Source organism: Lethenteron reissneri, unplaced genomic scaffold, assembly GCF_015708825.2.
Source record: "Lethenteron reissneri isolate LAM-NWPU_2019-01 unplaced genomic scaffold, ASM1570882v1 scaffold_1408, whole genome shotgun sequence".
Classification (NCBI taxonomy): Eukaryota; Metazoa; Chordata; class Hyperoartia; order Petromyzontiformes; family Petromyzontidae; genus Lethenteron; species Lethenteron reissneri.
In genome coordinates this window covers 79,678-101,042 of record NW_026891122.1, presented here as the reverse complement: position 1 = coordinate 101,042, position 21,365 = coordinate 79,678, and the positions used below count along the sequence as shown (strand labels likewise).

The 21,365-nt window shown below is 55.6% G+C and overlaps 2 protein-coding genes across 2 annotated transcripts; one reads left to right on the top strand and one right to left on the bottom strand.

Moving 5' to 3' along the window:
- The first annotated feature begins 661 nt into the window (after positions 1 to 661).
- LOC133362233 (catenin delta-2-like) lies at positions 662 to 11,303 on the top strand. The gene is made up of 9 exons (XM_061581166.1): positions 662 to 865; positions 1,363 to 1,507; positions 2,448 to 2,646; positions 2,763 to 2,880; positions 5,906 to 6,041; positions 7,698 to 7,825; positions 8,243 to 8,423; positions 8,619 to 8,862; positions 9,739 to 11,303. The coding sequence occupies exons 2-9, from the start codon at positions 1,384 to 1,386 to the stop codon at positions 9,986 to 9,988; spliced, it is 1,380 nt and encodes a 459-aa protein (XP_061437150.1). The 5' UTR covers positions 662 to 865; positions 1,363 to 1,383; the 3' UTR covers positions 9,989 to 11,303.
- Positions 11,304 to 12,495: 1,192 nt separating this feature from the next.
- On the bottom strand, positions 12,496 to 21,321 carry LOC133362229 (gap junction gamma-1 protein-like). Its single transcript, XM_061581163.1, has 5 exons — positions 21,171 to 21,321; positions 17,784 to 18,115; positions 17,140 to 17,616; positions 13,224 to 13,370; positions 12,496 to 12,748 (listed from the first exon to the last, which is right to left on the bottom strand). The coding sequence occupies exons 2-5, from the start codon at positions 18,083 to 18,085 to the stop codon at positions 12,550 to 12,552; spliced, it is 1,125 nt and encodes a 374-aa protein (XP_061437147.1). The 5' UTR covers positions 18,086 to 18,115; positions 21,171 to 21,321; the 3' UTR covers positions 12,496 to 12,549.
- Between the last annotated feature and the right edge of the window lie 44 nt (positions 21,322 to 21,365).

Genomic DNA, 21,365 nt, shown 5'->3' with positions numbered 1-21,365 from the left:
AGGTGGTGCATCAGCCAGTCATCTCTGTCAGTCGACCCGTGGCACCTGGGTCTGCTCCGTGACCTCCTGCCAGCGGGCGTTCGACACTTCACGTGGCCTCAAGGTGCACGTGGCCTGGCACAAGCGTCGTGTTGACATCACCGCCACTTAGTGGCGAATGGCGGTTGCTGTTGTTGTAATGTGTGTGTGTCTGTGTGTAATGTCTACACACACACGCTCACCTCTCCCCCACTCTCCCCCTCCCAGGCCGAAGGACTTTGTCACCACCATGGCCACCACGGCCCTCCTGTCTGACGCTCCACGCCCTGCCCCTGCTCCTGCTGCTGCTGCCCCTGCTGCTGCTGCCCCTGCTGCTGCTGCCCCTGCTGCTGTCTCTGCTGCCCCTGCTGCCCCTGCTGCCGCCGCACCACCGCTTGGCTCCCTGCCGCGCCGCTGGTGGTCCGGCTTCATTGGCGCTCTCAGAGGCTGCTTCTTTACCAGCACCGCCACCGCCGCCACTGCCAACACCGCCGGAGGGGGGCGGCAGCGAGAGAGAGGAGGCTTCTCGGTGGGGGAGGGTGGGGGAGGTGGCGGTGTTGGTGGTGGTGATGGTGGCGGTGGCGGCGGTGGTGTTGGCGTTGGTGGTTGTGGTGTTGGCGGTGGCGGTGGTGGTGTTGTTGGCGGTGGTGGCGGTGGTGGCGGCAGTGGCGGTGCTGGTGTTGGCGGTGGTGGTTGTGGTGTTGGCGGTGGTGTTGGTGGTTGTGGTGTTGCCGTTGGTGGCGGTGATTGCCAGCAACCTGACAAGTTGGCGGTGGCGGTGGTGTGGGCGGCTGGGAAGCTGCGCTCAATATTCACGCTGCTCGTTGAGTGTGAGGAGGACGACCATGTGAGACCACGAGTGGGGCGCACGGGGGGACAAGGATATGTGTCTGTGTGTGTGTAGGTCGACTCAGCCTCAAATGTGTAAACATCGCTGCTAGGGCGACAAAGGGCGTGATGTTGGCCACCGACCCCCTCGTGTGCCGTGCCGGCCTTTACAGGTGCTACTCGCTCACAGCACTTGCTCCTACAGTCTGTTAAGGCTACACGGGGGATTTTTGTCTGTGAGGCAGTCGCCCTCCAACAACAACGGAGGGCGGAGGAGCGACGCTCACAACAACGAGCGGAGCGCCGGGTGGCTAAAGCACAGCAAGTTGGCACAGTAGGGGGCACAGGTGGTGCATCAGCCAGTCATCTCGGTCATCTCAGTTGACCCGTGGCACCTGGGTTTGCCCCTTGACCTCCTGCCAGTGGGCGTTTGACACTTCACGTGGCCTCAAGGTGCACATGGTCTGGCGAATGGCGGTTGTTTGTGCATCTCCTCACCTCCCCGTGCCCCTACAGGTGCTTGTGTCTGCATGCGAGATGTTGCAAGTCCTCAGCTCCAGCCATGCTGGTGCATTGGCATTTAGCAACAATGGAAGCCTCGCGGCCTTAGCCAGCCTGCTGGGACGCACTCACAACCCTCAAGCCCTGGAGAAGATCACCAGTAGCAACCCACCCACACTCACCACCCACACTCACCACCACCCACACTCACCACCCACACTCACCACCCACACTCACCACCACCCACACTCACCATCCACACTCACCACCACCCACACTCACTACCCACACTCACCACCACCCACACTCACCACCCACACTCACCACCCACACTCACCACCCACACTCACCATCCACACCACCCACACTCACCACCCACACTCACCACCCACGCTCACCACCCACGCTCACCACCCACGCTCACCACCCACGCTCACCACCCACGCTCACCACCCACGCTCACCACCCACGCTCACCACCCACGCTCACCACCCACGCTCACCACCCACGCTCACCACCCACGCTCACCACCCACGCTCACCACCCACGCTCACCACCCACGCTCACCACCCACGCTCACCACCCACGCTCACCACCCACGCTCACCATCCACACTCACCACCCACACTCACCATCCACGCTCACCACCCACACTCACCACCCACACTCACCATCCACGCTCACCACCCACGCTCACCACCCACCCTCGCCACCCACACTCACCACCCACGCTCACCACCCACGCTCACCACCCACGCTCACCACCCACGCTCGCCACCCACCCTCGCCACCCACACCACCCACGCTCACCACCCACCCTCGCCACCCACACTCACCACCCACACTCACCACCCACACTCACCACCACCCACACTCACCACCCACGCTCACCACCCACGCTCACCACCCACGCTCACCACCCACGCTCACCATCCACGTTCACCACCCACCCTCGCCACCCACACTCACCACCCACACTCACCACCCACGCTCACCACCCACGCTCACCATCCACACTCACCACCCACACTCACCACCCACACTCACCACCCACACTCACCACCCACGCTCACCACCCACCCTCGCCACCCCTACCCCAGGCACGCTGTGGAACCTGTCGCGCCACGAGTCTCTGAGGGCTGCGCTGGTGGAGCTTTGCCTCCCGGCGCTGGTGGAGCACGTGCTGGTGCCAGAGAGCGGCTGGAGGAGCAACTTTGGAGACTCGCCCGCCTCAACCTCCCCACCCGGCTCGTCCGCCTCGCCTTCCGCGGCGTTCTGCAACGCCTTGACGTGCCTACGGTAAGGGGCGGTGATTTCGTGGTGGACGCGACGGGGAACGCCGCGGTTGACGCGACGTCACGCGGTGGACGCGACGGGGAACGTCGGGGGTTCACGTCACGGCGGTGACATTGCAGGGAGTTGAGCTCGGCAGATCCGGACGGACGGCTGAGCACGTGGAAGGGCGAGGGGCTGGTGGACTGCGTGCTGCGCTTCGTCCGCTCGGCACTGAGAGGACGCAACATCGAGACCAAGGTGACCCCCACAGCGCGATGGGTAGCGGTGGTGTAGCGGTTAGCGCTACGCTGCTCTATGAACCCGGCGGCGGGTCCAAGTGTGTCGAGTCCAACTCGGTCGCAGACGTTGTCTTGGGAGCAACACTCTTCAGCGACACAACACAAGCTACACTTGGGTGTTGACCGCGTGACTAGAGGCTTCTTCAACCCGATGCGGATCTTCATCGCCAGCAACACGAAGAACCCCGAGCCCCTCACTCTTTGGTCTGCATCAGCAGCAGGCCACGCTTTCCCGCCCGTTGACAGACACTTGCGTGGCGTCCGAAACGTCGTGATTTAATTTAGTTTTAATTTTATTTTATTTTTCACCTACGTGACTTTACCGAAAACACCAAAGAGTATGAATCATCGCAGTCGCGAAAACTTCAGATCTACAACCCCTCGCCCCGCCCACCTTCTAGATCTCTCCGGCTCTTTCCCGAAGGCTCCCGAGGGCTCTTGTAGACCATGTGACCGCCCAGCGGCCCCCCGTCCACCGGTGGCCCCCTCCAATATCATCCGGTGACGTGTCGGCAGGTCAACCGGCGCATCGTGCCCCAACGTAACCCTGGCTGGCTGACGCTCCCTCTCGCTCCCTCGCCGGGAGCCCGCACCGCACGCCGTACGTGGTGCCTCCACGCTGACCAGCGCTCACCCAGGCCCCGCTAGGGCTGGCGGTACTACGCCCAGTGAGCGGGCTGCACGTAATGCCAACACATCATCCGCCGTGGCTTCGTAAGCCCGGCACCACACAGTGACAATCGCAGTCACTACACAAGCAAGAACATCTGCTGGACTACATAGTGACGGATCAGCGGATGCGGGCCCATGTCCTTGACACCAGGATCTACCGTGGAGCTGATCTGCCCTCTGACCATCGACTTGTCATCTGCAAGATGCGCCTGCCATTCTTCCACTCCGGTGGTGGGTGTACACCCAGGACCCCATTCCAACCTAAGGTGGCCTGGTCTCAGCTGATGAAAGTTGCAAGCGAGAATTTCATCATCGCTTGCGGCTGGGGTTGGCATTGTCCCCCACTCCTCATGTCGAGGGTAAATGGGCGAGGTTTAGGACTGTGGCTCATGCAGCTGCAATGGCTGCTTTGGGTACACGGTCCAGACCTCCCCAGAGACCCTGGCTGACAGAGGAGGTGTTTAGGCTGGCTGAAAAAAGGCGACAGGCCCACTCTCATCGGCTTCAGTATCCCACATCAGAGAATGAGGCGGTTTACCGCAGCCTTCGCTCGGAGGTTCGGAGAGCCGTGAGGCGCTGCAAGGATGGTTGGTGGCGTCAGGTTCCTGAAGAGATGGAGTCTGCCTCAATGGCCCGCGATCACAAATCGCTGTTTAATTCAATCAAAAAAGTGACCTGCAGCACCACACCTATTACCATCATTAAGGGAAAGAACGGTGATCCAATCTCCGACCCCTAGGAACAGGTTTGCAGATTTGCTGAGCATTTCTGTGAGGTCCTGGGAGAGGGGAACTCCCCCAGCCTGCAAAACATTGTGGGACAAAGAGAGGATAGCCCTGCTGAGGCTGCGGTGCCTCATTGTTTGAAGAGGAAGTCACCCCCTGTAAGTGGCTGGCTGAGCTGCCATCTAAGGAAGTACTCAAAGCGATCCAGAGCCTGAGACCAGGAAAGGCACCGGGCAGAGATGATCTCTCAAGAGAAATGCTGAGGGAGGGTGGCGTTTGTGCACAGACTGCCCTATATGACATCATAACAACAGTCTGGACTACTGGACGGTTCCGCAGGATTGGAAGGATGCCCTGGTAGTCCCCCTCTTGAAGAAGGGCGACCCTGCACAGACTAACAACTACAGGGGCATCTCACTCCTCAGTGTGCCGGGAAAGGTCCTGGCAAGGATTATTCAACATCGCCTTGCTAGGCACGCTGAGGAGAGGCTTGCGGAGCCCCAATGCAGTTTCAGGAAAGGACGGTCCTGCACAGATGCCATATTTTCTGTCCGTCTGCTACAGCAGAGGTGTAGGAAATTCCAACAAGACCTACATCTCTGCTTTATTGACCTGGTCAAGGCCTATGATATCATCAGTAGGCCTGGGCTCTGGGTTGTTCTTCGTGCTTTCGGAGTCCCTGACCCTTTGCTCACGATCATTAAGGACCTTCATGATGGTGAGCGGGCCCGGGTAAAACTACGTGGCCGGGGTGTGGACAGGGATGTCCTCTGGCTCCCGCATTATTTAACATCTATTTCGGCCGCGTAGTTTGTGAAGCCTTCAATAGCTGTACTGGTGATGATGATGGTGATGATGGTGATGATGATGGTGATATGCGTGTGTGTGTATCTGCGTGTGTGTGTATACCTGCGTGTGTGTGTGCATGTATGTATGCGTGCGTGTGTGTATGTATGTGCGTGTGTCTGCGTGTGTGTGTGCGTGTATGTATGCGTGCGTGTGTGTGTATGTATCTGCGTGTGTGTATGTGTGTGTGTATGTATGTGCATGTGTGTGTGTGCGTGTGTATGTATGTATGCGTGTGTGTGTATGTATGTGTGCGTGTGTGTATGTGTGTGTGTGTATGTACATGTGTGGGTATGTGTGTGTGTGTGTATGTGTGTATGTATGTATATATGTGTGTGTGTATGTGTGTGTGTGTATGTTCGTGTATGTGCGTGCGTGTGTGTGCGTGTGCGTGTGTATGTATGTGTGTGTATGTATGTGCGTGCGTGTATGTGCGTGTGTGTGTCTGCCTGGAGAGCGGTAGTGTAGCGGTTAGCGCGCTGCGCTATGAATCCGGCGACCCGGGTTCGATTCCTGCTCACGGCCAACACCAGTGACGATTATCTGAACCGGTCCCGGGCCTCCCCTAGGTCGACTCAGCCTCAAATGAGTACCTGGTGCGGTGTGTAAACATCACCACTGGGGAGACAAAGGCGGTCGGACGTGGTGCCACCCCCTCTTGCGCAACTAACAACACTCGCCCCTACGACCCGTCACGGCTACGCGGGGGAGCTTTGGTTGCGTCTGCCTCCGTATCCGCAGGCGGTGGAGGATGCAGTCTGTGTCCTGCACCAGCTGAGCGTCCACATGCTCCACAACGTGCCGCACTGCGGAGACTCAAGGCTGGGGGGGGGCAGCTGGGGGGGAGCTGCCAGCCACAGCTCCACCCTGAAGACAGGTGGACACTGTGACCCCCTCACTCCCCCCCTCACTCCCTCCCCCCTCACTCGCTCCCTCTCACTCCCTCCCCTCACTCCCTCCCCCCTCACTCCATCCCCCTCACTCCACCCCCTCACTCCATCCCCCTCACTCCATCCCCCTCACTCCATCCCCCTCACTCCATCCCCCTCACTCCACCCCCCTCACTCCCTCCCCTCACTCCCATCCCCCTCACTCCATCCCCCTCACTCCCCCCCTCATTCCTCCCCCCCTCACTACCCCTCCCTCCCCCCCTTCCCTGTGTGTATAGTGTAGTGTACAGTGTAGTGTATGGTATAGTGTATAGTGTAGTGTATAGTGTAGTGTATGTATAGTGTAGTGTATAGTGTAGTGTACAGTGTAGTGTATAGTGTAGTGTGTGATAGTGTAGTGTATAGTGCAGTGTGTGATAGTGTAGTGTATAGTGTAGTGTAGTGTATAATGTAGTGTATAGTGCAGTGTGTGATAGTGTAGTGTACGATGTGCGTGTGTATGTGTAGACACACCGTGTGTGTGTGTAGACACACCGTGTGTGTGTGTAGACACACCGTGTGTGTGTGTAGACACACCGTGTGTGTGGACACACCGTGTGTGTGGACACACCGTGTGTGTGGACACACCGTGTGTGTAGACACACCGTGTGTGTAGACACACCGTGTGTGTGTGTAGACACACCGTGTGTGTGTGTAGACACACCGTGTGTGTGTGTAGACACACCGTGTGTGTGTGTAGACACACCGTGTGTGTGTGTAGACACACCGTGTGTGTGTGTAGACACACCGTGTGTGTGTGTAGACACACCGTGTGTGTGTGTAGACACACCGTGTGTGTGTGTAGACACACCGTGTGTGTGTAGACACACCGTGTGTGTAGACACACCGTGTGTGTGTGTAGACACACCGTGTGTGTGTGTAGACACCCGTGTGTGTGTGTAGACACCCGTGTGTGTGTGTAGACACACCGTGTGTGTGTGTAGACACACGTGTGTGTGTGTAGACACCGTGTGTGTGTGTAGACACACCGTGTGTGTGTGTAGACACACCGTGTGTGTGTAGACACACCGTGTGTGTGTGTAGACACACCGTGTGTGTGTGTAGACACACCGTGTGTGTGTGTAGACACACCGTGTGTGTGTGTAGACACACCGTGTGTGTGTGTAGACACACCGTGTGTGTGTGTGTAGACACACCGTGTGTGTGTGTAGACACACCGTGTGTGTGTAGACACACCGTGTCTACACACACACCGTGTGTGTAGACAGACACACCGTGTGTGTGTGTGTAGACACCCGTGTGTGTGTGTAGACACACCGTGTGTGTGTGTAGACACCGTGTGTGTGTGTAGACACCGTGTGTGTGTAGACACACCGTGTGTGTGTAGACACACCGTGTGTGTGTAGACACACCGTGTGTGTGTGTAGACACCGTGTGTGTGTGTAGACACACCGTGTGTGTGTGTAGACACACCGTGTGTGTGTAGACACACCGTGTGTGTGTGTAGACACACCGTGTGTGTGTGTAGACACACCGTGTGTGTGTAGACACACCGTGTGTGTGTAGACACACCGTGTGTGTGTGTAGACACACCGTGTTTCTGTCCGCCTTGCTCCGCGCCGTAACGAGGCCTACGCCTGCAGGCTGGGAGCTGCTGTTCCAGGCCGACACAGTCAGCTGCTACGTGTCGCTGCTGCAGCAGTCGCACAACGTGCTCGTGCTGCAAGCGGCAACACGCTCCATCTACACGCTGGCCAGCGGAGACACCCAGGTGACGCTCCCTAGCAACGCTCCCTAGCAACGCTCCCCAGCACCGCTCTATAGCAACGTTCCCTAGCAACGCTCGCTAGCAACGCTCTATAGCAACGCTCGCTAGCACCGCTCTATAGCAACGCTCTCTAGCAACGCTCGCTAGCAACGCTCCCTAGCAACGCTCCCCAGCACCGCTCCATAGCAACGCTCTCTAGCAACGCTCCCTAGCAATGCTCTCTATCAACGCTCCCCAGCACCGCTCTATAGCAACGCTCCCTAGCAACGCTCGCTAGCAACGCTCGCTAGCACCGCTCTATAGCAATGCTCTCTATCAACGCTCTATTGCAATGCTCCCTAGCAACGCTCCCTAGCAACGCCCACTGTTTGACTGTCTGCGTGGTGGTGGTGTTGCGTTGCCGTGCGCCGTCGTGAGCAGTGGTCGGCGTTGTCCCGCACGGCCGTGGCTCACAACGGGGGGCTGCCCTGCCTCCTGGAGCAGCTGCGGAGCGGGAGGAGCAGGAGTAGTGACGACGACGAGCGCCGTCTGCTGGCGTACACCTCGGTGCACGCGCTGCGGGTCCTCGCTCGCAATGACCCCAACAACCAGCGCCTCATCGGTGAGATGCGGGGGGGTGGGAGGGAGGGAGGTGGTGGTGGTGGTGGTGGTGGTGATGGTGGTGATGGTGATAGTGGTGATGGTGATAGTGGTGATGGTGGTGATCGTGGTGGTGATAGTGGTGATGAAGTGGCGATGGAGGTGGCGATGAAGTGGCGATGGAGTCCGCTCACCACCGTCTCTGCGCGCTCCCCAGGGCTGCACAATGGCGTGAGGATCCTCACCGCGATGCTGCCTGACGCTGCCGAGGCAGGCAGCGGTGGCGGCGGTGGCGATGGTGGCGATGGTGGCGATGGTGGCGAGGCCTCGCGGCTGGGCGAGGAGGGGCTGTCGGCAGTGCTCTGGGCGCTGACGGCGCTGGTTTCCGGCAGCGTCGCCAACGCTCAGCGGCTGCATCGCGGCGGTGGCATCAGGCGCATCGTGGCCATCCGCACCAGCCGGTGAGCGGGGCGGGGGTCGGGGTACGATCCACGCTCAACCACGCACACTCACCACCCACGCTCACCACGCACGCTCACCACCCACACTCACCACGCACACTCACCACCCACGCTCACCACCCACACTCACCACGCACACTCACCACCCACGCTCACCACCCACGCTCACCACCCACACTCACCAGCCACACTCACCACGCACGCTCACCAGCCACACTCACCACGCACACTCACCACCCACACTCACCACGCTCACCACCCACACTCACCACGCACGCTCACCACCCACACTCACCACGCTCACCACCCACACTCACCACGCACACTCACCACCCACACTCACCATGCACACTCACCAACCACGCTCAACCACCCACGCTCACCACCCATACTCACCACCCACACTCACCACCCACGCTCACCACGCACACTCACCACCCACACTCACCACGCTCACCACCCACACTCACTATCCACACACTCCAAGCTCACCACTCACGCTCACCACCCACACTCACCACCCACCCCCACCACCCACACTCACCACCCACCCTCACTATCCACACTCACCACCACTTACCAGGCACCCTCACCACCCACACTCACCATCAACACTCACCACCCACCCTCACTATCCACACTCACCACGCTCGCCACTCTCACCACCCACACTCACCACGCACACTCACCACGCACACAAAGATCTTTGTCTTTGTGTCTGTGTGTATCTGTGTGTGTCTAGGTCGACTCAGCCTCCCACCCCCTCGTGTGCCGTTCCGGCCTTCACAGGTGCTCGCTAACAGCACTCGCCCCTACAGTCTGTTACAGGCTACACGGGGGATCTTTGTCTTTGTGCGTGTGTTGGTGCTGTGTCAGGACGGCGTGCAGCCAGGACCTCTTTGCAGCGAGGGCTTTGCTCACCGTCCTCTGGGCTCATCACGACCTCCGCGCCAGCTACAAGAAGTGTGGCGGCTGGGACAGGGAGCACTTCTTGTCACCGAGATGCCACGAGCAGCAGCAGCGGCGCCGGCAGCAACAGCAGCAGCGCGTGCACTCGCTGTGGCACCAGTGGCAGCTGTGCCAGCAGTGGCAGCTGTGGCAGCAGTGGCGCCAGTCGCAGCTGTAGTAGCAGAAGCAGCAGTAGCAGAAGCAGTAGTAGTAGTAGGGGTAGTGGCGGTAGTAGCAGTCCGCTCGGCGGACGCTGGCGTTCTCCTCTTGAATCTTGACTTGAAGCTTTCGTGCCTTGCAGGGATTTATGGGTCTGTCGGTCAGGTGGCGTGGGTAGGTTCAAGAAAATAACAAAAAACTACGACGTTTCGATCGCAACACAAGCGGTCGTCATCAGTGTTGCGATGGAAACGTCGTGTGTTTTTGTTATTTGCTTTGAACCTACACACGTGATGTTACCGACAGACCCCAAAGAATATGCTCTTCTTAACTTCGCTTGTTGATGTTGATGAAGATGTCGATGGTGCTGTTGTTGATTTTGTCGTTGATGTTTATGATGTTATTGATTTTGATGATGTTGTTGAGGATGTTGATGTCGTTCGACCGGTGGCTATGGGAACAATCCCCCTAGGGGAGGCTAATTGACCCGACCCAGCCAAGGTGCGGGTCTGGACTCTGGCTTCCTCGGAACTCGCCCTCACAAGGACGTAGAGCCGGGAGTCCCAGAGTCCCACCACTGGCCCTCACAGCGTCCCGGCCCTTACAAGGACAAGCGGGACAAGGGGGTCCAGGGTCCTAAGCTGGCTGGCTGGCAGGTCTTGACCTGCGACTGGCCCTGATCGGCCAGGGAGCTGCCCTTTTATGCCTCGTGCCCAACGAGGGTTGGGGTTGTGTGCACCCCCAGGTATCCCACAGAGCACACACAGCCCCCCTGTTGGTGGCACCAAGGGGCTTAAGCATCTGGGGTGCCTGGGATCCTAGCGCCTGGCGCCAAGGGGCTTCTCTGCCTAGGGTCCCAGAGCCCCCAGCAGCCCCTCCCCTCTTGGGCTGGCACAGTAGCCCCTCTCATGGCACTGCACCTGTAGTATAAATGGGCTGTTCTATGGCGACAGTGGGTGTACTATACACAAAGGCTCACTAGAGGGCACATTCCAGATGTGACGGAGCACGTGGCCCAGAAGGGGATGGCCACGTGATGTGGACCCAGAGTGTGACTGACGGGGGGGAGGGGGGGGGGTGCGGAGTCCCCCCGTGGTTCTTCAACCGCGGGAAAGAAGTCGTCCACTTCCATCTTCGCTTTTCAGCCTCCGTACGCGTCGCCTGTTCCCGTCCCACCGTAGCGAAGGGGTTCCGCTCAAGCGGCGAGGTGGTTAGGGCCGGCGGCCACCACCTTACGTGGTTAGCCCGCGATGAGCGCAGTCGCTCGCAATGTGCTTGGTTCACCTGGGAACGTTGAATAGTGTTGGTTGTGTGAGAGATTAAAACTTGCTGCCTCCCAGTCTTGGCGTGCCCCTGATGAGAACCGACTGCATGTGCGTTGATGTGTGGTAATGGGATGTTGTGGGCGGATGTTTTTTTTATCTGTACAAGGGAGATCGTTTAAACGCAGTTTTTTGTGTACATCTGGTGCATAATGGTTGAATGATAGCTTTCAAACACTACGCAAAATTCATGCAGAACTGCTGTGATCCGCTGTGACACGGGGGAACACCAATATAGCTGCTGATCTTATTATCTGTGGGGCCATCTGCAAATCTTTACCTTCCAGCTAAAAGGAGCAAAATGACAGATAACCTCGCCAATAAGAGGATGAGAATACCGCGTGACTCTTCTTATCCGCGAGATATCTAAACGTGATTTCCCAATTTTATTTTATACTTTTCAGAAAAACAATATATACAACACCGTGTCACCTGATGTTCAGATTTGGCCACAGCTGTTCACAAACCGCATAGCCAAAATCTTAAATGCCGTTTGTTTCGTCAATATAAATGGGAGCCGGCTGTTATGGTATAATAACGACGTGCGCCCGCTAAACTCAGGCCCTCCGATCCACCGATGGAGTGAGGAAATTTAACGAAAAAATGAAAACAGAAACTCACGCAAATTAAGAAGTTAGCTAAAGAAACAAAAAAATGTGGGTTTCTGTAAATCAAACATCCCCCCGACTCGTGCATTTATACGTTGGCCCAATACGAAAGCCACGATGCCACAAAAAACGCATTTTAATGAGATTGAACTCTCAATCAGAGGTCGCAACCGGGTACCCGATTGCCGTACCCTACCCGATACCCGGCTACCCGTACCCGGCCGGGTACGGGTAGCCGTTTGCGACCCTGGTGCGGCCGGGTACGGGTAGGCCGTGAGTCACTGGTGAGTCACCGTTTGTCACTCATTTACCAACGACTCGTCTCTTCTCACAATTCAAGTTCCTATAATCAACCCACCCGCGCCTGCAACATGGCTTCATCCCAGAGGTCGCAATCGGGTACCCGTACCCTACCCGATACCCGGCCGGGTACAGGTATCGGGTAAGGAATCAAACCCCGTTTGCGACCTCTGCTCTCAGTACTCTGGGGTTACAAACCCAGCAGAGCTGAATCCCCCGAGCTACGAGGCTGAGTGCCGACGTGCCCCCCACACCGTCGCGTGCGCCGCGTGAGCGGGGTGCCCGCGCTCCGCCGCTCGGATCTTCACAAAGAGCACAGAGGGTCGCCGCGAGGGTGACACTCGCTCGCGCTAAACCCAAGCCGTGCGGCCGGTGCCGCCGCCGGCGCTCTGCCCGGGGGGCTCCTGGCGGGGCCTCGGCGTCGCCCTCAGCTCCGTCTGAAGTTCCCGCAACTCGTCACGGAGCTGACGCAATTCCCGCGGCGACATCATCGCTGCTGCTGCTGCGGGAACTGCCGTGGGGGGGTCCGGCTCGCCGGGATCTGCCACCCTAGAAACGAGTCGAATTTCAAGAGGAGTGTTTTCATTAACAACAATAAATATACACTCTCCATGATAGAGGATTTGTATGGGTTATATTGCGTGTATAATGTATAGTGCAATGTATAGTGTAGTGTGTAGTGTAGTAGTGTATAGTGTATAGTGTGTCGTGTATAGTGTGTCGTGTATAGTGTAGTGTAGTGTATAGTGTGTAGTGTATAGTGTGTCGTGTATAGTGTGTCGTGTATAGTGTAGTGTAGTGTATAGTGTGTAGTGTAGTGTATAGTGTAGTAGTGTATAGTGTATAATGTAGTAGTGTGTAGTGTATAGTGTAGTGTATAGTGTAGTAGTGTATAGTGTAGTAGTGTATAGTGTGTAGTGTATAGTGGATAATGCGATCTAAACCCAAAAACCTTGATTATGAATAATAATAGTCAACGTCGTAATGTATGAGGAGCGGTGTGAGCGCTCCTCGCGAAACTCACCCGGTGCCGTTCCCGTCAGAGGAGGCCCCCGCCAGCGAGTGGTAACCCGGGGGCGCCAGCGACACTCGGCGACTGCCCTGGGCCACTGCCACCTTCACCCTGGAAGCCTCCAGCGTCGCGTGGGCCGCCTGTTTGCCCTCCGCGGATCTACATCACACACACACACGTCTATATACATTGCTGTGAACACATCACACTACACTATACACTACACTATAAACTATACACAACATCTATATACATAGTTGGCAACACATACACTACATGATACACTATAAACTATACACAACATCTATATACATAGCGGTTGGGAAGCTGACGGAACCACTCTCATAGCTGTAAACAAATACACTACACTATACACTACACACTACACTATCACATACCTGGCAACACTATACACGACACTGCTACACACCTGGCAACACTATACAACAACAACCGCCATTTGCCACTAAGTGGCGGTGACATCACCACGATGCTTGTGCCAGGCCATGTGCACCTTGAGATCACGAGAAGTGTCGAACGCCCGCTGGCAGGAGGTCACGGGGCAGACCCAGCAGGTGCCACGGGTCGACTGACTGAGATGACCGAGATGACTGGCTGATGCACCACCTGTGCCCCCTACTGTGCCAACTTGCTGTGCTTTAGCCACCCGGCGCTCCGCTCGTTGTTATGAGCGTCGCTCCTCCGCCCTCCGTTGTTGTTGGAGGGCGACTACCTCCAACTGCCCAGTAGCGTCCTTCACGAGCCTCCTCCACTGAGGCCGATCTTGACACCGCTGGTACCAGTCATCGGCAAGTCCACTCAGCTCCACGTCCTCCTGTACCACATCACTCCATCTCTTCTCTAGCCCATGTCGCGCCCATTTAGTCCCCTCGATCCGGCTGAACAAAAGCTGTTTCGGCATGCAGTGGCTGGGCATGCGGGCTATATGACCAAGCCAATGCAGCCTTACCTGCCGGAGGAGCTCACCGATGGGACTTTGCCCAAGGATTTGTGAGCTCCTCACACAATCCAGCCTGGTTAAACCCAGGATGAATCCTAGGCAGGCCAGCCTAAATGTTTCTAACTGGCAAAGATGCTCCATTAGGGGGGTCCACGTTTCGCAAGCGTAGAGAAGGGAGGGAATGACCGTGGCCGAGAAGAACTGAAGCTTCGTGCGGAGCAACAGACCAGGTAGCTTCCACACAGCGTTAAGGAAACCGATGAAAAGATATTGCCGCTCGACTGATTCGGAGTGAGACCTCTGCTGATAAACTGGAGCCGGTCATAAGCACACTGCCCAGGTATGGGAAGCTCTCCACTCTCCACAACTGCCCCATCACCGATTGGGAGTTGTGGGGGTGGAGTGTCTGATGGTACAAAATACCCAGGCAGGTGCTTAGTTTTGGTGGGGCTGATGGTAAGGACCCACCTCTTAGATGCACACTCCAGTCTCAGCAGCAGCATCTCTAACTCCTCCTCTGAATGAGCAGCTATTACCAAATGATCAGCATATATAACGTGGTTGACCAATAGGGAGCCATCCCTTGATCGCACCCGGGCATCGATCAGCCTCCCATTATATCTGTACGAGATGGAAATTCCCCCGGTACAGCTGCTGAAGACTTCACGAACCACGTGGTCAAAATTGATGTTAAATAATGTGGGGGCCAGAGGACATCCATGTGGCAACCCAAGGTGTACAGGGAATGGCTCTGACTCCCGGCCATGTAGTTTTACCTGGGCCCGCTCACCATTATGAAGGTCCTTAATGATCGTGAGCAGAGGGTCAGGGACTCCGAAAGCATGAAGAAGAACCCAGAGCACAGGCCTACTGATGGTATCATAGGCCTTGACCAGTTCAATAAAGCAGAGATGTAGGTCTTGTTAGAATTCCCTACTCCTCTGCTGTAGCAGACGGACAGAAAATATGGCATCTGTGCAGGACCGCCCTTTCCTGAAACCGCATTGGGGCTCCGCAAGCCTCTCCTCAGCGTGCCTGGCAAGGCGATGTTGAATAATCCTTGCCAGGACCTTTCCAGGCACACTGAGGAGTGAGATGCCCCTGTAGTTGTTACAATCTGTGCGGTCCCCCTTCTTAAAGAGGGGGACCACCAGGGCATCCTTCCAATCCTGCGGAACCCGTCCAGTGGTCCAGACTGTTGTTGTTATGATGTCATATAAGGCAGTCTGTGCACAAACGCCACCCTCCCTCAGCATTTCGGTTGGGAGATCATCTCTGCCCGGTGCCTTTTCTGGTCTCAGACTCCGGATCACCTTCAGTACTTCCTCAACAGCTGGCACCTCAGCCAGCCACTCACAGGGGGTGACTTCTTCCAATATTTGAGGCACCGCAGCCTCAGCAGGGTCATCCCCACTTTGTGTCATGATGTTTTCCTGGCTGAGGGATTTTCCCTCCCCAGGACCTTACATAAATGCTCAGCAAATCTGCAAACCTGTTCCTGGGGGTCGGAGATTGGATCACCGTTTTTTCCCCTTATGGTAATCAGTGTGGCGCTGCAGGTTAATTTTTTTGTTGGAGTTAAATAGTGATTTGTGATCGCGGGCCACTGAGGCAGACTCCATCTCCTCAGCAACCCGTGACCACCACCCATCCTTGCAGCGCCTTATGGCTCTCCGAACCTCCGAGCGAAGGCTGTGGTAAGCCTCCTCATTCTCTGATGTGGGATGCTGTAGCCGATGAGAGTGGGCCTGTCGATTTTTCTCAACTATCCTGAACACCTCCTCTGTCAGCCAGGGTCTCTGGGGAGGTCTTGACCGCGTACCCAAAGCAGCCATTGCAGCTGCATGAGTCACAGTCCTAAATTTTGCCCATTTACCCTCGACATCAGAAAGAGTGGGGGACGATGCCAACTTTCATCAGCTAACTGAGACCAGGCCACTTTAGGTTGGAATGGGGTCCTGGGTGTGCACCCAACCACCAGAGTGGAAGAATGGCAGGCGCATCTTACAGATGACTAGTCGATAGTCAGAGGACAGATCAGCTCCACGGTAGGTCCTGGTGTCAAGGACATGGGCTCGCATCCGCTGGTCCGTCACTATGTAGTCCAGCGGATGTTCTTGCTTGGGCCCGGCATGCATCCATGATGTTGTGTGGATGCGCCGATGCCGGAAGAGCGTGTTGGTAATTACAAGCCCATGGGCTGCACAAAAATCTAGCAGCCTCCTACCAGTGTTATTGAGCTGATCTGACCCATGCCCTCCAATCACTCCAGACCAGGTGCCAGTATCATGACCAACTCGGGCATTCAAGTCACCCAACAAGATGACTCTATCCCGAGTGGCCACTTTAGCCAGCACCTGTGACAGGAGGTCATAGAAGGCATCTGGCTCAGCGGCTTTGCCTGCATCCCTCCACGGATGTTCGTCGTCGGTGGGGGCATAGGTAACCACGACCACCACGGTTGATGGGAAAGCGAGCCCAATGTAGCCTAGGGCTTACAGCTTCCCACTCTTCACCGTCCCGCTCCCACGCCCCTTTCATTCTTTTGTTCAGAAGAAGAGCCACACCCTGTTGTTTGGCAGTCTCCCGCCCCGAATAGAGGACTGTCCACCCCTCATGGTGGCAGGAGCCAGAACCGGTCCACCGGACCTCCTGAATGCCACAGAGATCCAGGCGGTACCGGTCCAGCTCCCGACAGAGGAGTGGCAGCCTCTCCTCCGCAGTGAGCGTTCGAACATTCTACGTAGCCACACGAAGTGGTTTTTCGTTGTTTCTGGAGGAACCCCGAGGGTAAAGATTCAATCTCCTGGCTCCGCCAATTGGGGTTTGGCCAGGAGACGTCATAGACGCCTGTCCCCCCGGGGCCTCCGGCACAAGCTTATTAGTTACATATTTAATTTGTGGTGCGCCCCCCCTCCCTCCGCGTAGCCGACCGTGGCCAACCGCTTAGCTGGCGAGGCCCCCCACCTGCTCTGCAGCCAGCGCCTCCCGCTCAGCGAGTCGTGGAGGGCTCCCAGCCCCAAGTAGCAAATCTCGGTCAGTTCCAGCAGGAGGCTGAGACAGGCGACCGTGTACATGACCAAAAGGAAGATGGTCTTCTCCGTGGGGCGCGACACGAAGCAGTCGACACGATGTGGGCAGGGGTCGCGGACGCACTGAAAGCGTGGGGCCACCTCAAAGCCGTAGAGCAGGTATTGCCCCAGCAGGAAGCCAATCTCAGCCAGCGTGCGGGCGAGTAGCTGGAGGGTGTAGGCTACCATCAGGCCGTCAGTCTTGATCCTCCACCGCTCGTTGCCTTGCCGTCGCTTCTCCTTGCCGTCTTCTTCATCCTCCTCCACCTCCTTTTCCACCTCCTCTTCCACCTCCTCCTCATTCTCCGTGCATTCAACCATGCGGTCGGAGCCGCCGGTTCGCTTTGTTCGTTCGTCTCGCTCGTACTCGATCCTACCACGACAGAGAGCGGCGTCAAGGGGACCAAATCGACGGTGCAACCAAATACAAAACATTTTTAAAACAATTTCAAACTGTGAGAAGCCATTCAAATTTCCACCGTAGCCCCCCCCCCCCCCCCCCCCCCCCACTGTGAAAACTCCTTCCGGGGACCTGCGGACCTGGTGATGCGATGTACAGCGAATCCGAGGTACAGGATGGTGGGCGTGGCAACGACGATGATCTGGAACACCCAAAAGCGGACATGGGAGAGCGGTGCGAAGCTGTCATAACAGACGTTCTCGCAGCCGGGCTGCGCCGTGTTGCACGTGAACTGGCCCTGCTCATCGTAGTAGATCGACTCTCCGGCGACCGTCGTGAGAACGATGCGGAAGATGAGGAAGGTGGTGATCCACAGCTTGCTCAGGAATGTGGAGTGTCGGTGAACCTCATCCAGCAGCTGCGTCAGGTAGCCCCAGCTCATCGTGATCGCCGGTCAGAAGCAGCGACGCCGCTGCGGGGAAACATTCACCCGAGTTTGTACGGGCACTACTGTACTTATACACATTCAACTTCAGGACTTTTAGAGATAATTAAAAGACCTGTCCCATTTGTCCAGTTGCCCGTTTGGAACAAGTCGTAAGTTCAACCTCCACGCACAATAGATGACAGTGGTGGCATCTACATCTATAGAACGTGAAGAACCAGTGGCATCTACATCTATAGAACGTGAAGAACCAGTGGCATCTACATCTACAGAACGTGAAGAACCAGTGGCATCTACATCTATAGAACGTGAAGAACCAGTGGCATCTACATCTACAGAACGTGAAGAACCAGTGGCATCTACATCTATAGAACGTGAAGAACCAGTGGCATCTACATCTATAGAACGTGAAGAACCAGTGGCATCTACATCTATAGAACGTGAAGAACCAGTGGCATCTACATCTACAGAACGTGAAGAACCAGTGGCATCTACATCTACAGAACGTGAAGAACCAGTGGCATCTACATCTACAGAACGTGAAGAACCAGTGGCATCTACATCTACAGAACGTGAAGAACCAGTGGCATCTACATCTACAGAACGTGAAGAACCAGTGGCATATACATCTGCAGAACGTGAAGAACCAATGGCATCTACATCTACAGAACGTGAAGAACCAGTGGCATATACATCTGCAGAACGTGAAGAACCAGTTGCATCTACATCTACAGAACGTGAAGAACCAGTGGCATCTACATCTACAGAACGTGAAGAACCAATGACATCTACATCTACAGAACGTGAAGAACCAGTGGCATCTACATCTACAGAACGTGAAGAACCAGTTGCATCTACATCTACAGAACGTGAAGAACCAGTGGCATCTACGTCTACATGAGATTATACGACTTTTAAGGCTATTCTCTGTGTGTGGTGTACATGCCGTAGACCACGTTTGGATCGACAGGAGTCAAGTTGGACTTACACACAGAACCTCTGGAACCTAACTCGTTCGTAAGTCGAAGAGTCCCTGTACCAGAGTGAGCTCGCTTTCTCCCTCGCTATAAATGTTCCGCATAAGCCACGACTTGGTGTGTGGCTCTACCAGGGGTGGTGGCAAGCAGGTCGCTTCTGCAAAGAGCTACACAGCAGCCCAGTGAGGGGCTGACACCTTGGTAACGTAAGTTGAGTTCGCTCAGCGTTGTGTCCACACGCTCACAACAACAACAGCCATTCGGCAGTCAACCCAAGGCACCTACCATGGGTTGGCTGACAGATGGCTGGCCGATGCAACAACTGTGCCCCCTACTGTGAATACTCGCTGCACTTTAAACGCCCGGCGCTCCGCTCGTTGTTGTGAGCGTCGCTCCTCTGCCCTCCGTTGTTGCTGGAGGGCGACTGCCTCCAACTGATTCTAGATTTGAAGCTTTCGTGACTGCAAGGATTCATACTCTTAGGTTATTTCGGTAAAATCACGTAGGTAAAAATATTAATCAAATATTTAAAAAATTGAAATAAAATAATAAATCACGACTTTTAGGAGGCAACACAAGTTTCCGTCATCAGATGGGACCGTCACAGCTAAATTTACTGTATCAAGTGAGGAAAAATCCAAGAAACAAGCTCTTAAATACAAGTTAAGGGGGAGGGGGGGGCTTATCTGAATGTGGTAGCCAGGAGGGAATGGCACGGTGGGGGGGGGGGGGCTACAATAGAACAATTGGTGCACGTTGACTCGGGGTTGCGGCCGGTGTTGGCTGACAATCCAAATACAAAAAAATGTACCCGTAAAAACAAAGTTTTTCACTATAAATCTTTATATGCGTGGCATTGGGGCGGCTAGAGTCCTCTCGTCCTCTGGCTTGAGATGGCTGCCACCTATGGGTCAGATGATTGTCTGGCAGCATTAAATAATTTGTAATTAAATATTTTAAACAATTTCCCGAAACAGTGTAAAATTTTGGAATTTTTTTTCTCACGAAAATGCATTGTCACGCACAACGAGCCTGTGTGCAAAATGTCAGCTCGATTGGATCACGGGAAGTGGGTTAAAAAACGACCGAAAGATTTGCACGGTCCTAAGCAAGCAAGCGAACTTAATATAAAGGATTTAAAAAGGCAGTACTGTTAAACGCGGGGGATGTCAACACTCGGAAAGTAGAATAGTACCTGTCAAATAAGATGGTACAAATATGTGTAGTTAAATATTTTACCGTGATGATGAGTACAAACTGAGTAATCATTGGAAAGATGTTATTAACCATGTAAAAACAGTCACTCACCCACCCACTCACTGTCACTCACCAACCAACTCAGCCACTCATCCCCTCACTCACTCACTCACCCACCCACCCACTCACCCACCCACTCACCCACCAACTCACCCACCCACTCACCCACTCACCCACCAACTCATCCACTCACTCACCCACCCACTCACCCACCCAATCACTCAGTCACTCTCCCATCCACTCAGTCACTCACCCACCAGTCACTCACCCACCAGTCACTCACCCACGAACTCACCCACCCACAACCCACTCACCCACTTCCGACTCACCCACCCACCCACTCACTCGGCCACTCACCCACCCACTCATTCACTCACCCACCCACCCACTCAGTCACCCTACATTATAGACTGTATCTGTGTGTACAGTCTACATTATAGACTGTATATGTATGTACACAGTCTACATAATAGACTGTATCTCTGTGTAGACTACAGTCTACATTATAGACTGTATATGTGTAGACTGTATCTGTGTATAATCTACATTTAGACTGTATATGTATGTACACAGTCTACATAATAGACTGTATCTCTGTGTACACAGTCTACATTATAGACTGTATCTGTGTACACATTCTACATTATAGACTGTATCTCTGTGTACACATTCTACATTATAGACTGTATCTGTGTACACAGTCTACATTATAAAAAACTCTAACCTACCTGTTAGAGTTTCGAACAGACAACAGCAGCAAGGGGAGACAAAGACGGCAGCGGCTGCGTGGGAGACAGAGCGCAGAGAGAGAGAGGAGGGGGAGGAGGAGGGGGGTGGTGGGGTCAGACCTCTGTAGGAGCGCACGAGACGTCCCTGACGATCCGCTGTGAGAGGCCGCAGCGAGTGCAGAGACTTGAGCAGCAGCAGCACCTGGCAAAGACGCCGCCTGTGCGCCCCTCCCCCCTCACCCCTCGCCTCGTCTCCATTCACCTGCAGCCCCCCCCCGCCCCCCCTTCCTCGCCCTCCCCCCTCCGGCCCCTCCC